Here is a 16,470-nt window from a genome sequence, read left to right on the forward strand (position 1 = left end):
CACTATATATACAACAGGATGTGGACCCCTCCCCCTTCAAATGTGTGGTTTTGGGTATTTCAGTCACAACTGTTTGGGGTAGGCCCTTTTCCTGTTTCAGCATTGCGAGGTTCATACTGAAATAATTGTCAAGATCGGTGTGGAATAACTTAACTGGCCTGCACAGAGCCCTGACCTAAACCCCATCGAACATCTTTTGGGATGAACACCGACTACGAGCCAGGCCTAATCCCCAAACATCCCAACCTCACTAATGCTCTTGTGGGCTGAATAGAAGTCCTCGCACCAATGTTCCAACATCTAGTGGAAAACCTTCCCCAGAAAGGTGGGATGCTGTTGTAGCAGCAAAGGAGGTCCCAGGGCCATATTAATGCCCATGATTTTAGAATGACATGTTCAACGAGCAGGTGTCCACATACTTTTGGCCATGCAGTGTATGTGATAAATCCTCCCTTTCTCAATAACACTTGATTTGAAGGGTACTTATATAATTACATAACATTCATCAATCATAAGCACACATTCATATTAAATACTTACACACTGCTTATGAATGTTAAAAGGTCCTTTTTATTTAGGTACCCTTAAAATTAAAGTGTTACCAACCTTTTTGAGTTATTTATGTTCTTATCTATGCTAATTGAAATGGGATTCATTTTAAATATTTGTACTGGTTCTTTTTTTTTTCTCCGTCATGAAAATGTTTAAAACAATTAATTGTGATGGACTAACTGTGAATTCGTAAATTCGCTCTGGCTATCTACTCCGATTTCAGAGCACTCTTGAGTGTGTCAGAGCACAGAATAACTGCTGAAATGCCCGTGTTAGTAAACGTAAGCCAAAAAAGCGTTATTACATTTGTCACCAACGCTCTGGATAACGTGAGAAAAAAAAACCTAACCAGCTCTGCTAGGGCGAGTAAAATGGTCAGAGTGAGGTGTTCTCTCATTTGTGTCTGGAAGTAGCTAGCTAATTTTAGCTGGTTAGCTTGTGTGCTTGACTGCCGTTGTGAGGCCAGAACGCTCGGATCATTCCTACTCCTCGGCCGGATGTGCGCTCGCTCTGAACGCTCCGTGAGCGTAACGCTCTCAATTTACGAACGCCCAGAGTGTGGCGCTCTCTGCCACTCCAGAGTGAATTTACAAACGCATCCTAAATCTTTCATTCATTGTCATTTCATTGTGTCTGTTCTCCTGTGCATGGTTTGGATTAGAAGAACAACCACACAATAAATAATGCCAGAAAAATGTACTTTCTTTTTTATTTTGTAATCTTCATGGGTTAAAAAAAAGAAGAGAAGTTTCTAGATACAAAACATGCACTGAAATGTCAAAAATGGAGTTGAATATGTTGTAGGTGAAATGATGTAGACCGAAAGAACACGAGATGATTAAAAAGTTTAAAACTGTCTGATTTTAATGTTCACTGTGTTTTATACAGTATCAAAACAATGTTGTTCACTTTGAACATTTTTACTAAAAATTTCAAAAAATGTATTGTGCAAAGAGATGTAATTTTTTTGGAGTACTTGAAATGCATTAATTAAAAGACTCGTTTAAAATACACCGGATCCAGGATTGACTGTTTTTTTTTCTTCTGGAATGTTCATCAGCTCTTCTATTAGAATGTTCATCAGCTCTTCTTTTAGAATGTTCATCAGCTCTTCTTTTAGAATGTTCATCAGCTCTTCTTTTAGAATGTTCATCAGCTCTTCTTTTAGAATGTTCATCAGCTCTTCTTTTAGAATGTTCATCAGCTCTTCTTTTAGAATGTTCATCAGCTCTTCTTTTAGAATGTTCATCAGCTCTTCTTTTAGAATGTTCATCAGCTCTTCTATTAGAATGTTCATCAGCTCTTCTATTAGAATGTTCATCAGCTCTTCTATTAGAATGTTCATCAGCTCTTCTTTTAGAATGTTCATCAGCTCTTCTTTTAGAATGTTCATCAGCTCTTCTTTTAGAATGTTCATCAGCTCTTCTATTAGAATGTTCATCAGCTCTTCTATTAGAATGTTCATCAGCTCTTCTTTTAGAATGTTCATCAGCTCTTCTTTTAGAATGTTCATCAGCTCTTCTTTTAGAATGTTCATCAGCTCTTCTATTGGTGTTTTATTGTAATTTCTACACAATTCAAGAATGGACTGACGGTCTTTTTAATGGGAATACAATCTGAGACTGACGGTCTTTTTAATGGGTATACAATCTGAGCTTTGGCCCGTCTTGCATGTTTCTATTTGGGGAGACCCCTGGCCAGATCATTTCAACTCTAAAATCACGTTGATATCCCAGATATCCATACGATAGAGTGGGTATTACAACTGATGTCATTATAATTTATGATGTACATTATCTATGTATTGTAAATCATGACGTAACAGAAACCTGTAGGATGGTGTCCATACTCTGTGTGTTTTTCACAGAAACCCCCGGTCCATAGCACATACATGTGCTGTGTCCTTGATTGTCAATACAGATCCTCAATACAGTGATTGGCTGTTGGCATGTGCACACTGACTGAATGAACTTTCACCCACAACAGTTGAGTGGGTTCAATAAACAGTCTAGCAGGAGCAGCAGCACAGTGCCATGCCTCTAGCTGTTCATTATGTATCTACTGAACTGGAGGCTGTGCTGGTCTGGCCAAATTCCACAGAACATATTAGCATGAATCCCCAGACCAGTTTTGTGTTAACCTTCCACTTCGTGTACTCTGTGGGGGAGGATCTCAATTTGTTTTTCCTCGACTACTTGTGTCCTCTGTCCTTGCCTGCTTTTTAAAAAATGTCCAGGGTAATGGAGGAGCGGAGGCAAGGAGAGGAAACGTGGAAATAAATGCGCTTGTATGAAATGAGAATCTCCTTCTGTCATATGTTTGGCTTATGACACTGAGAACAAGGAGTGGAATATTAGCACAAACTGATTGGTACCCAGGCTAAGAATAAACACACTACTTCTGGTTCTCCTGGCAGAGTTCTGTACTGAGTACTGGGTTTTGGAGATGATAATGGGTGCTGTACTGTCTCCCAGACAGGAGTGATTAGAAGCCAGCCCAGATCTTGACATGTCAGCCTCTTGGCCCTGAACATCTCCTGGGAGTGGTAGAACAAAAAAAACACAACTCTTCATATTAAAGAAAAAATAACGACTTTTCAAAATCAATGCAAAAAAAAAACGGTATTTATTTTCCACCATAATTTACAAATAAATTCATTAAAAATCCTACAATGTGATTTTTTTTCTCATTTTTGTCTGTCATAGTTGAAGTGTACCTATGATGAAAATTACAGGCCTCTCTCATCTTTTTAAGTGGGAGAACTTGCACAATTGGTGGCTGACTAAATACTTTTTTTGCCCCACTGTATTTGTACTTTGGATTCAATTTACATGGCAACAATACAAAATGAAAAACAGAACGACAGTACAAGTAAACAATAGTATCACATTATATACTGGGTTGTTCAAGCCCTGAATGCTGATTGGCTGGGTGGTTCGAGCCCTGAATGCTGATTGGCTGGGTGGTTCGAGCCCTGAATGCTGATTGTCTGGGTGGTTCGAGCCCTGAATGCTGATTGTCTGGGTGGTTTGACCCCTGAATGCTGATTGGCTGGGTGGTTCGAGCCCTGAATGCTGATTGGCTGACAGCCGTGGTATATCAGACCATATACCACGGATATGGGCTGTATCCAGTCACTCCGCGTTGCGTCGTGCTTAAGAACAGCCCTTAGCCGTGGTATATTGGTTGTATAGCACACACCCCTTCTGGCCTTATTTCTTAATTACACAACAAACTCTTTAACCACCATACATAGAATTCATGAATTGTAAATCATAACAGTTGTTTTTGTTTGGGATTTCTCCCGTTTTCTTTGAATACATAAATGTTATCTTTCAATGTACGCAGTATGAAACGTATGGTCAAAATTGAGATCTATCTAAGCCTATATTGAAGCTTTTCTGCAATTACAAACGTTAGTACAACAACCAAATAACATAATATGGCCCTGGGTTAACTGTTAGCATGAACCTCTTGTTTGAAACCTATTATAATTGATATAAAACTGACAGCGGTGTGATGGAATAACACATACATCATAGAAGGGCTCTTTTCCAATGTTGTTGCAGATTGCTACTTATAGAACCTCCTTAAGAACTAACCATTCCGTATCTTTACCTATAAACAATTTACTGGGTGAACCGTGTGCTACCTCTATTCAATAACTTGTTCTACAGTGTTTCTCCAGGCTACATCTATTCAATAACCTGTTCTACAGTGTTTCTCCAGGCTACCTCTATTCAATAACCTGTTCTACAGTGTTTCTCCAGGCTACATCTTCTCAATAACCTGTTCTAGAGTGTTTCTCCAGGCTACATCTTCTCAATAACCTGTTCTAGAGTGTTTCTCCAGGCTACCTCTATTCAATAACCTGTTCTAGAGTGTTTCTCCAGGCTACATCTTCTCAATAACCTGTTCTAGAGTGTTTCTCCAGGCTACATCTTCTCAATAACCTGTTCTAGAGTGTTTCTCCAGGCTACATCTTCTCAATAACCTGTTCTACAGTGTTTCTCCATGTAGCTAAACTATTGGAGCTGCTATCAGCAATGAGCTATAAGGCATTGCACTGTGTGATCAGTCACTCGTACGTAGCATACCGGTCTGGTTACTAAATGTAATAACAGGCTATAACCCTTCTACTCCCTCTTCCACAGGGTTGCACCATGGCACACTGAGAGAGCAAGGCTGTCCTTGATGTGTGTGTGTGTGTGTGTGTGTGTGTGTGTGTGTGTGTGTTTGTGTGTGTGTGTGTGTGTGTTTGTGTGTGTGTGTGTGTGTGTGTGTTTGTGTGTGTGTGTGTGTGTGTGTGTATGTGTGTGTTTGTGTGTGTGTGTGTGTGTGTGTGTGTGTGTGTGTGTGTGTGTGTGTGTGTGTGTGTTTGTGTGTGTGTGTGTGTGTCTCTGTAACAGCAGATTTCCTCTTCGTCTGAAGAGGAGTAAGGATCGGACCAAGATGCAGCGTGGTAAGTGTTCATGACGATTTATAAAAAACGAACTGAATTGCTCAGTAAAACCGGTCATATTGAGAGGTTAAATAGGTAGCCCTTGTAAAGCCTTTTCTCACCAAAAACACATATTGAATATGAAGCCAGCGGTACTTACAACCAATAGAAAAGTCCCCAGGAACTCAGCCAGGAACTCAGTCAGGAACTCAGTCAGGAACTCCTTCAGTATCCCATGTTTCAGAGCATAGCGTTGCCTCATAGTTCTCCTGTGTTTCATCTCCATGTATCCCCGTGCCAACGTGCTGTCAGAACAGTCTCCAGTCTCTGGAGCATTGTTAGACTCCCACCACCTACCAGACACTCCCACCTCCTACCAGACACTCCCACAACCTACCAGACACTCCCACCACCTACCAGACACTCTCACAACCTCCACCCCTACCAGACACTCCCACCACCTACCAGACACTCCCACCACCTCCACACCTACCAGACACTCCCACAACCTCCACCCCTACCAGACACTCCCACCACCTACCAGACACTCCAACAACCTCCACCCCTACCAGACACTCCCACCACCTACCAGACACTAGCACAACCTCCATCCCTACTAGACACTCCCACATCCTCCACCACCTACCAGACACTCCCACATCCTCCACCACCTACCAGACACTCCCACATCCTCCACCCCTACCAGACACTCCCACAACCTCCACCCCTACCAGATACTCCCACAACCTCCACCCCCACCAGACACTCCCACATCCTCCACCACCTACCAGACACTCCCACAACCTCCACCCCTACCAGACACTCCCACAACCTCCACCCCTACCAGACAATCCCACATCCTCCACCCCTACCAGACACTCCCACATCCTCCACCACCTACTAGACACTCCCACATCCTCCACCACCTACCAGACACTCCCACATCCTCCACCACCTACCAGATACTCCCACATCCTCCACCACCTACCAGACATTCCCACATCCTCCACCCCTACCAGACACTCCCACATCCTCCACCACCTACCAGACACTCCCACATCCTCCACCACCTACCAGATACTCCCACATCCTCCACCCCTACCAGATACTCCCACATCCTCCACCACCTACCAGACACTCCCACATCCTCCACCACCTACCAGACATTCCCACATCCTCCACCACCTACCAGACACTCCCACATCCTCCACCACCTACCAGACACTCCCACATCCTCCACCACCTACCAGATACTCCCACATCCTCCACCACCTACCAGACATTCCCACATCCTCCACCCCTACCAGACACTCCCAAATCTTCCACCCCTACTAGACACTCCCAAATCCTCCACCCCTACCAGACATTCCCACATCCTCCACCACCTACCAGATACTCCCACATCCTCCACCACCTACCAGACATTCCCACATCCTCCACCCCTACCAGACACTCCCAAATCTTCCACCCCTACTAGACACTCCCAAATCCTCCACCCCTACCAGACATTCCCACATCCTCCACCACCTACCAGACACTCCCACATCCTCCACCACCTACCAGACACTCCCACATCCTCCACCACCTACCAGATACTCCCACATCCTCCACCACCTACCAGACATTCCCACATCCTCCACCCCTACCAGACACTCCCAAATCTTCCACCCCTACTAGACACTCCCAAATCCTCCACCCCTACCAGACACTCCCACATCCTCCACCACCTACCAGACTCTCCCACATCCTCCACCCCTACATCATCCACCCCTACCAGACACTCCCACATCCTCCACCACCTACCAGACACTCCCACATCCTCCACCCCTACATCCTCCACCCCTACCTGACACTCCCAAATCCTCCACCCCTACTAGACACTCCCAAATCCTCCACCCCTACCAGACACTAGTCTTCACCCATTCCAGCATGTCTCATTGATCTCTATTGTCCTTATTGAACCTTTATTTAACTAGGCAAGTCAGTTTAAGAACACATTTTTATTTACAATGACGACCTACCCCGGCCAAACCCTGACGACTCTGGGCCAATTGTTCGCCGCCCTATGGGACTCACAATCATGGCCGGATGTGATTCAGCCTGGATTCAAACCAGGGACTGTAGTGACGCCTCTTGCACTGAGATGCAGTTCCTTAGACCGCTGCGTCACTATTTACATCGCTTTGACTCTGGCATCTCAAAAAGCGTAATGGTTTAAGGGCTGACAATGAGACCAGGGGAATACAATAGACATGTGGGGCTAAAATGACACTGAACTAAAATATAAACTCAGCATGTAGAAAGTGTTGGTCCCACGTTTCATGAGCAGAAATAGAAGTTCCCTGAAATGTTCCATACGCACAAAAAAGCTTATTTCTCTCAAATGTTGTGCACAAATTTGTTTTACATTCCTGTTCGTGAGCATTTCTCCTTTGCCAAGATAGTTCATCCACCTGACAGGTGTGACATATCAAGAAGCTGATTAAACAGCATGATCATTACACAGGTGCACCTTGTGCTGGGGACAATAAAAGGCCACTCTAAAATGTGCAGTTTTGTCACACAACACAATTCCAGATGTCTCAAGTTGAGGGAGCGTGCAATTGGCATGTTGACTGCAGGAATGTCCACTAGAGCTGTTGCTAGAGAATTGAATGTTCATTTTTCTACCATAAGCCGCCACCAACGTTGTTTTAGAGAATGTGGCAGTACGTCCAACTGCCCTCACAACCACAGATCACGTGTAACCACGCCAACCCAGGACCTCAACATCTAGCTTTTTTACCTGCGGGATTTACCTGATGAAACTGAAGAGTTTTTCTGTCTGTAATAAAGCCCTTATGTGGGGAAAAACTCATTCTGATTGGCTGGGCCTAGGCCCACTAATGGCTGTGCCCCTGCCCAGTCCATAGATTTGGGCAAAATTAATTTATTTCAATTGACTGATTTCCTTATATGAAATGTAACTCAGTAAAATATTTGAAATTGTTGTATGTTGCGTTTATATTTTTGTTCAGTAAACACACTACATGGCCAAAAGTATGTGTACAAACCTTCAAAGGAGTGGATTTGGTTATTTCAGCCACACCCGTTGCTGACAGGTGTATAAAATTGAGGACACAGCCATGCGATCTCCATAGACAAACATTGCCAGTAGAATGGCTTTACTGAGGGGCTCAGTGACTTTCAACATGGCATCGTCATAGGATGCCACCTTCCCAACAAGTCAGTTCATCACTATCCCTGCCAGAGCTGCCCCGGTTAACTGTAAGTGCTGTTATTGTGAACTGTAAACATTTAGGAGCAACAACGGCTCAGCCGTGAAGTGGTAGGCCATACAATCTCATAGAACGGGACCACCGAGTGCTGAAGTGCGTAAAAATAGTCTGTCCTCGGTTGCAACACTCACTACCGTGCTCCAAACTGCCTCTGGAAGCAACATCAGCACAATAACTGTTTGTCGGGAGCTTCATGAAATGGGTTTCCGTGGCCGAGCAGCCGCACACGAGCCTAAAATAACCATGTGCAATGCAAAGCGTTGGCTGGAGAGGTGTAAAGCTCGCCGCCATTGGACTCTGGAGCAGTGGAAATAGGTTCTCTGGAGTGATGAATCACGCTTCACCATCTGGCAGTCTGAAGGATAAATCTGGGTTTGGCAGATGCCAGGAGAAAACACTACCTGCCCCAATGCATAGTGCCATGTGGTGGAGGAGCAATAGTGGTCTGGGGTTGTTTTTCATGGTTCGGGCCCCTTGAGTGAAGGGAAATCTTAACGCTACATCAGGCAATGACATTCTAGATGATTCTGTGCTACTAACTTTGTAGCAACTTTGGGTGTGGCCCTTTCCTGTTTCAGAATAACAAGACCCCCGTGCACTAAGCAAGGTCCATACAAAAATGGTTTGTCAAGATCGGTGTGGAAGAACTTGACTGGCCTGCACAGAGCCCTGACCTCGACCCCATCGAACACATTTGGGAGGAATTAAAAGGCTGACTGCGACCCAGGCCTAGTCGCCCAACATCAGTGCCCGACCTCACTAATGCTCTTGTGCCTGAATGGAAGCAAGTCCCCCTGCATCAATGTTCCACCATCTAGTGGAAAGCCTTCCCAGAAGAGTGGAGGCTGTTATAGCAGCAATGTTCCACCATCTAGTGGAAAGCCTTCCCAGATGAGTGGAGGCTGTTATAGCAGCAATGTTCCAACATCTAGTGGAAAGCCTTCCCAGAAGAGTGGAGGCTGTTATAGCAGCAATGTTCCAACATCTAGTGGAAAGCCTTCCCAGAAGAGTGGAGGCTGTTATAGCAGCAATGTTCCAACATCTAGTGGAAAGTCTTCCCAGAAGAGTTGAGGTTGTTATAGCAGCAATGTTCCTACATCTAGTGGAAAGTCTTCCCAGAAGAGTGGAGGTTGTTATAGCAGCAATGTTCCTACATCTAGTGGAAAGTCTTCCCAGAAGAGTGGAGGCTGTTATAGCAGCAATGTTCCTACATCTAGTGGAAAGTCTTCCCAGAAGAGTCGAGGCTGTTATAGCAGCAATGTCCCAACATCTAGTGGAAAGCCTTCCCAGAAGAGTGGAGGCTGTTATAGCAGCAATGTTCCAACATCTAGTGGAAAGCCTTCCCAGAAGAGTGGAGGCTGTTATAGCAGCAATGTTCCAACATCTAGTGGAAAGCCTTCCCAGAAGAGTGGAGGCTGTTATAGCAGCAATGTTCCAACATCTAGTGGAAAGCCTTCCCAGAAGAGTGGAGGCTGTTATAGCAGCAATGTTCCAACATCTAGTGGAAAGCCTTCCCAGAAGAGTGGAGGCTGTTATAGCAGCAATGTTCCTACATCTAGTGGAAAGCCTTCCCAGAAGAGTGGAGGTTGTTATAGCAGCAATGTTCCTACATCTAGTGGAAAGTCTTCCCAGAAGAGTGGAGGCTGTTATAGCAGCAATGTTCCAACATCTAGTGGAAAGTCTTCCCAGAAGAGTGGAGGCTGTTATAGCAGCAATGTTCCAACATCTAGTGGAAAGCCTTCCCAGAAGAGTGGAGGCTGTTATAGCAGTAATGTTCCAACATCTAGTGGAAAGTCTTCCCAGAAGAGTTGAGGCTGTTATAGCAGCAATGTTCCAACATCTAGTGGAAAGTCTTCCCAGAAGAGCGGAGGCTGTTATAGCAGCAAAGGCGGGGTACCAACTCCATATTAACGCCCATGATTTTAGAGTGAGATGTTCGACGAGCTGTTCAGGCTGGCTAGTTGCACATATATTCCTGTATTTGAATTTTTAAAAAAAGGTTTATGTTGATACATTGATGCTTATGGACAAAAAAATATAATCATTCCTTAAGTCCTCAATGACACTGTCCATGCAGCTAACACACACTGGAGTCATAAATACCCATAAACAAGGAAATGTTTCCTTATCATACAAGGCTCTCCAGACAGATTTAAAAATACATAGGCTGTTTTTGCATTGACGATGCATGTACGTATTGAAGCCAAGTGTAGCTTAGTGGTTAGAGCTTTAAAGGTTGCTGGATCGAATCCCCTGCGCTGAAAAGGTACAAATCTGCCGTTCTACCCCTGAACCCACTGTTCCTAGGTGGGTCATTGTAAATAAGAATTTGTTCTTAACTGACTTGCTTAGTTAAACGGAAAAACGTGTGGGGGAAAGGTAGAGAAGACGACGAGATGCTTCTAACCAGGGGGGCGAATTGCATAAGGTGTGAATTGGGGGAGGTTGTGTGTGTGTGTGTGTGTGTGTGTGTGTGTGGGGGGGTATAAGAAATCCTGAGATACTTTAAAACCTTGCAGATATACAGCCTGTTTTACATCATTTATTTCACACAAGTTAGTTATGAATAAACCTTTATTCATGTATAGGTTAATTACATTACGAAAGGAAAAGTGATGCAGCACACAATATAGTTATGGACTGATTTATGATGGTGAAAAGTGAAAACATTTTCTCCTGTAACTGCAGTTCTACAATGGCCACTGGAGGGCAGTGTAATGCAAAGGGTTATGAAATCCACAGACAGGCCCAAACCCACACTTGAGTTGCACATGGAAATATTGTTTTAATGAGAAACTTCTGTAACGCTTTTCATTCCTCACTGTGATTTTACCGGCCCTTTGTGAGAATCAGGAAATCTGTTTTTGACTTGACTGCTTGTATTCTTTTCACCAGGCTGTCAGAGCATCACAACATGTCACCAAGGATAAGAACAAGTGGAAGGAGCTCTTTGTGACCTTGTGTCCCAGTGGGAATGAAGAGCTCCTTGAGACCTCGTGTCCCAGTGGGAATGAAGAGCTCGTTGAGACCTCGTGTCCCAGTGGGAATGAAGAGCTCGTTGAGACCTTGTGTCCCAGTGGGAATGAAGAGCTTGTTGAGACCTCGTGTCCCAGTGGGAATGAAGAGCTCGTTGAGACCTCGTGTCCCATTGGGAATGAAGAGCTCGTTGAGACCTCGTGTCCCAGTGGGAATGAAGAGCTCGTTGAGACCTCATGTCCCAGTGGGAATGAAGAGCTCGTTGAGACCTTGTGTCCCAGTGGGAATGAAGAGCTCGTTGAGACCTTGTGTCCCAGTGGGAATGAAGAGCTCGTTGAGACCTTGTGTCCCAGTGGGAATAAGCCGGAGTACTATAAGTAAGTAAGTTAGTGCATCTTTCAGTCAGAGTTGATGTCATCCTCACAGACAGTATCACCAGCCTTCTCGATCATCAGGAGCGGGGCTGATTTCTGTTGCTTACGCCTGGGGGGGAGCACATTTCCGTAGAAGCATTATATATATATCGACAATAATGCAGGGTACAAAAAAACTAGTCATAAATGAAAGATCCTTACCATCACACTGTTTTATTTAACTCACCTCATCTCTGAACGCAGGGCGTTGAGCTGGCTGAGGATCTGATCGTTGGTCTCTATCTGTTCGTCCAGATCTCTTTGTAACTTCCTCTTAGAGTTTTCCAGACGTTCTATCTCCTCCTCGGCCCCATCCATCTGTCTCTTCGCGGTCTTCAGCCTCTGGTTCAGCTAGGAGAGGGGGGTTACATGGCACATCGTTTTAACAATGCATTAATGTGTTTAACAGTGTTCTCCTTCAACTTGTCCTCGAACCAGAGACCCTATGAACACCCGTGAAACTGTCACCCATGAAGCATCATTACCTATCGCTCCACTAAAAGCCGCGGTCCTGGCGGAACGAAGGAAACAACTACTTTCAAGGTCTCAAAGTGGGTGACGTCACTGATTGAACGCTACTAGCGCGCACCGCTAACTAGCTAGCCATTTAGTACTTGGCTACTTTAGTGCTTGTCTGTCTTCAGCTTCTGGGTCAGCTATAAGAGGTGTATGGTCTGTCTTCAGCTTCTGGGTCAGCTATAAGAGGTGTATTGTCTGTCTTCGGCTTCTGGGTCAGCCATAAGAGGTGTGTGGTCTGTCTTCAGCTACTGGGTCAGCTATAAGAGGTGTATTGTCTGTCTTCAGCTTCTGGGTCAGCTATAAGAGGTGTATTGTCTGTCGTCAGCTTCTGGGTCAGCTATAAGAGGTGTATTGTCTGTCTTCGGCTTCTGGGTCAGCCATAAGAGGTGTGTGGTCTGTCTTCAGCTACTGGGTCAGCTATAAGAGGTGTATTGTCTGTCTTCAGCTTCTGGGTCAGCTATAAGAGGTGTATTGTCTGTCGTCAGCTTCTGGGTCAGCTATAAGAGGTGTATGGTCTGTCGTCAGCTACTGGGTCAGCTATAAGAGGTGTATTGTCTGTCTTCGGCTTCTGGGTCAGCTATAAGAGGTGTATGGTCTGTCGTCAGCTTCTGGGTCAGCTATAAGAGGTGTATTGTCTGTCTTCAGCTTCTGGGTCAGCTATAAGAGGTGTATTGTCTGTCGTCAGCTTCTGGGTCAGCTATAAGAGGTGTATGGTCTGTCGTCAGCTACTGGGTCAGCTATAAGAGGTGTATTGTCTGTCGTCAGCTTCTGGGTCAGCTATAAGAGGTGTATGGTCTGTCTTCGGCTTCTGGGTCAGCTATAAGAGGTGTATGGTCTGTCGTCAGCTACTGGGTCAGCAATAAGAGGTGTATTGTCTGTCGTCAGCTACTGGGTCAGCTATAAGAGGTGTATTGTCTGTCTTCGGCTTCTGGGTCAGCCATAAGAGGTGTGTGGTCTGTCTTCAGCTACTGGGTCAGCTATAAGAGGTGTATTGTCTGTCTTCAGCTTCTGGGTCAGCTATAAGAGGTGTATTGTCTGTCGTCAGCTTCTGGGTCAGCTATAAGAGGTGTATGGTCTGTCGTCAGCTACTGGGTCAGCTATAAGAGGTGTATTGTCTGTCTTCGGCTTCTGGGTCAGCTATAAGAGGTGTATTGTCTGTCTTCAGCTTCTGGGTCAGCTATAAGAGGTGTATTGTCTGTCTTCAGCTTCTGGGTCAGCTATAAGAGGTGTATTGTCTGCCTTCAGCTTCTGGGTCAGCTATAATAGGTGTATTGTCTGTCTTCAGCTTCTGGGTCAGCTATAAGAGGTGTATTGTATGTCTTCAGCTTCTAGGTCAGCTATTAGAGGTGTATTGTCTATTGTCAGCTTCTGGGTCAGCTATAAGAGGTGTATTGTCTGTCTTCGGCTTCTGGGTCAGCTATAAGAGGTGTATGGTCTGTCTTCGGCTTCTGGGTCAGCTATAAGAGGTGTACTGTCTGTCGTCAGCTACTGGGTCAGCTATAAGAGGTGTATTGTCTGTCTTCGGCTTCTGGGTCAGCTATAAGAGGTGTATTGTCTGCCTTCAGCTTCTGGGTCAGCTATAAGAGGTGTATTGTCTGTCTTCAGCTTCTGGGTCAGCTATAAGAGGTGTATTGTCTGTCTTCAGCTTCTGGGTCAGCTATAAGAGGTGTATTGTCTGCCTTCAGCTTCTGGGTCAGCTATTAGAGGTGTATTGTCTGTTGTCAGCTTCTGGGTCAGCTATAAGAGGTGTATTGTCTGTCTTCGGCATCTGGGTCAGCTATAAGAGGTGTATGGTCTGCCTTTGGCTTCTGGGTCAGCTATTAGAGGTGTATGGTCTGTTGTTAGCTTCTGGGTCAGCTATAAGAGGTGTATTGTCTGTCTTCGGCTTCTGGGTCAGCTATAAGAGGTGTATGGTCTGTCTTCGGCTTCTGGGTCAGCTATAAGAGGTGTATGGTCTGTCGTCGGTTACTGGGTCAGCTATAAGAGGTGTATGGTCTGTCGTCAGCTTCTGGGTCAGCTATAAGAGGTGTATTGTCTGTCTTCAGCTTCTGGGTCAGCTATTAGAGGTGTATTGTCTGTCTTCAGCTTCTGGGTCAGCTATAAGAGGTGTATTGTATGTCTTCAGCTTCTGTGTCAGCTATAAGAGGTGTATTGTCTGCCTTCAGCTTCTGGGTCAGCTATTAGAGGTGTATTGTCTGTCTTCAGCTTCTGGGTCAGCTATAAGAGGTGTATTGTCTGTCTTCAGCTTCTGGGTCAGCTATAAGAGGTGTATTGTCTGCCTTCAGCTTCTGGGTCAGCTATTAGAGGTGTATTGTCTGTTATCAGCTTCTGGGTCAGCTATAAGAGGTGTATTGTCTGTCTTTGGCTTCTGGGTCAGCTATAAGAGGTGTATGGTCTGTCTTCAGCTTCTGGGTCAGCTATAAGAGGTATATGGTCTGTCGTCAGCTACTGGGTCAGCTATAAGAGGTGTATTGTCTGCCTTCAGTTTCTGGGTCAGCTATAAGAGGTGTACATTAGGAAGGATCTCCGTGAATTGGCCAATGAAAAGTCCTCAATGGATGTGAATTACTTTGACTCGCCTGTGTCTTCCTGTAACTATGGTAACACTTTTATCTGAATTTGCCACTTAACTTTCAGAGAAACATAAGAGATGTCGTGTCATCTTAAAACATTTGTAATGTCACGTTTATGACGGCATTACGGACACTGTTATGACGTACACTTCAAATAATTGTTAAAGTAACTGTTTGAATGAACTTGAAGGTTGTTATGCTTCACCGGGTGCTACAGGCTTTGGTTTATACATTTAGGAGGTTGGACGCACCGAATAGTGCCACCTCGTTAGTCAGAAGGTGTTTCACCCGTGCTGGCCCAGGTGTGACAAATAAGAGTGTCTGGCCCAGGTGCCAAATAAGAGTGGCTGGCCCAGGTGTCAAATAAGAGTGGCTGGCCCAGGTGTCAAATAAGAGTGGCTGGCCCAGGTGTCAAATAAGAGTGGCTGGCCCAGGTGTCAAATAAGAGTGGCTGGCCCAGGTGTCAAATAAGAGTGGCTGGCCCAGGTGTCAAATAAGAGTGGCTGGCCCAGGTGTCAAATAAGAGTAGCTGGCCCAGGTGTCAAATAAGAGTAGCTGGCCCAGGTGTCAAATAAGAGTAGCTGGCCCAGGTGCCAAATAAGAGTGGCTGGCCCAGGTGTGACAAATAAGAGTGGCTGGCCCAGGTGTGACAAATAAGAGTGGCTGGCCCAGGTGCCAAATAAGAGTGGCTGGCCCAGGTGTCAAATAAGAGTGGCTGGCCCAGGTGTCAAATAAGAGTAGCTGGCCCAGGTGTCAAATAAGAGTAGCTGGCCCAGGTGTCAAATAAGAGTAGCTGGCCCAGGTGCCAAATAAGAGTGGCTGGCCCAGGTGCCAAATAAGAGTGGCTGGCCCAGGTGCTCCAGTTGTCTTGAGATGTGGGAGGGTCAACCTCTTTAGTTGTCTCGGCCTATTTGAGTTCTAGAAAAACATTCCTTTGTGTGTTTCTTCCTGTCTAAGTTCGGTGTTGGGGTTTTCTTTTGTTTGCCTCTTCTAGGGCAAATTTAGCGGGCGCTCATTGTGGGTGTCTTTTAGGTTACAGTTGTTGTGGCTAGTCAACTTTCATGAATGTCTTTCAGAACCCTTCCTAAAACAACACCGGTTTAGATTTGGTTTAGAGGTCAGTGACTCTGTAAGCTCCTCCTCCTCCTGTTTGAGTGACATGTTTAGTTTTGGTTTAGAGGTCAGTGACTCTGTAAGCTCCTCCTCCTCCTGATTGAGTGACATGTTTAGTTTTGGTTTAGAGGTCAGTGACTCTGTAAGCTCCTCCTCCTCCTGTTTGAGTGACATGTTTAGTTTTGGTTTAGAGGTCAGTGACTCTGTAAGCTCCTCCTCCTCCTGTTTGAGTGACATGTTTAGTTTTGGTTTAGAGGTCAGTGACTCTGTAAGCTCCTCCTCCTCCTGTTTGAGTGACATGTTTAGTTTTGGTTTAGAGGTCAGCGACTCTGTAAGCTCCTCCTCCTGTTTGAGTGACATGTTCCTGACCCCTCCTGTCTCAGCCTCCAGTATTTATGCTGCAGTAGTTTATGTGTCGGGGGGCTAGGGTCAGTTTGTTATATCTGGAGTACTTCTCCTGTCCTATTCGGTGTCCTGTGTGAATCTAAGTGTGCGTTCTCTAATTCTCTCCTTCTCTCTTTCTCTCTCTCGGAGGACCTGAGCCCTAGGACCATGCCCCAGGACGACCTGACATGATGACTCCTTGCTGTCCCCAGTCCACCTGA

The 16,470-nt window shown here is 45.3% G+C and overlaps 1 protein-coding gene across 2 annotated transcripts in view; it reads right to left on the reverse strand.

The window, feature by feature from the left end:
- Positions 1-10,827: 10,827 nt before the first annotated feature.
- The window catches only part of LOC110502568 (cingulin-like protein 1), a 33,575-nt gene continuing 27,932 nt past the window's right edge, over positions 10,828-16,470 (reverse strand). For both annotated transcript variants that reach the window (XM_036960789.2, XM_036960790.2), the window contains 2 exons: positions 11,848-12,011; positions 10,828-11,730 (listed from right to left, as the gene is read on the reverse strand). In XM_036960789.2, coding sequence (XP_036816684.2) covers positions 11,646-11,730; positions 11,848-12,011 — 249 coding nt within the window. In that variant the 3' untranslated portion in view covers positions 10,828-11,645. The remainder of the gene's footprint in view (positions 11,731-11,847; positions 12,012-16,470) is intronic.

The sequence above is a fragment of the Oncorhynchus mykiss genome, chromosome 2 (genome assembly GCF_057628025.1).
Source record: "Oncorhynchus mykiss isolate SJ-2025 chromosome 2, ASM5762802v1, whole genome shotgun sequence".
Lineage (NCBI taxonomy): Eukaryota > Metazoa > Chordata > Actinopteri > Salmoniformes > Salmonidae > Oncorhynchus > Oncorhynchus mykiss.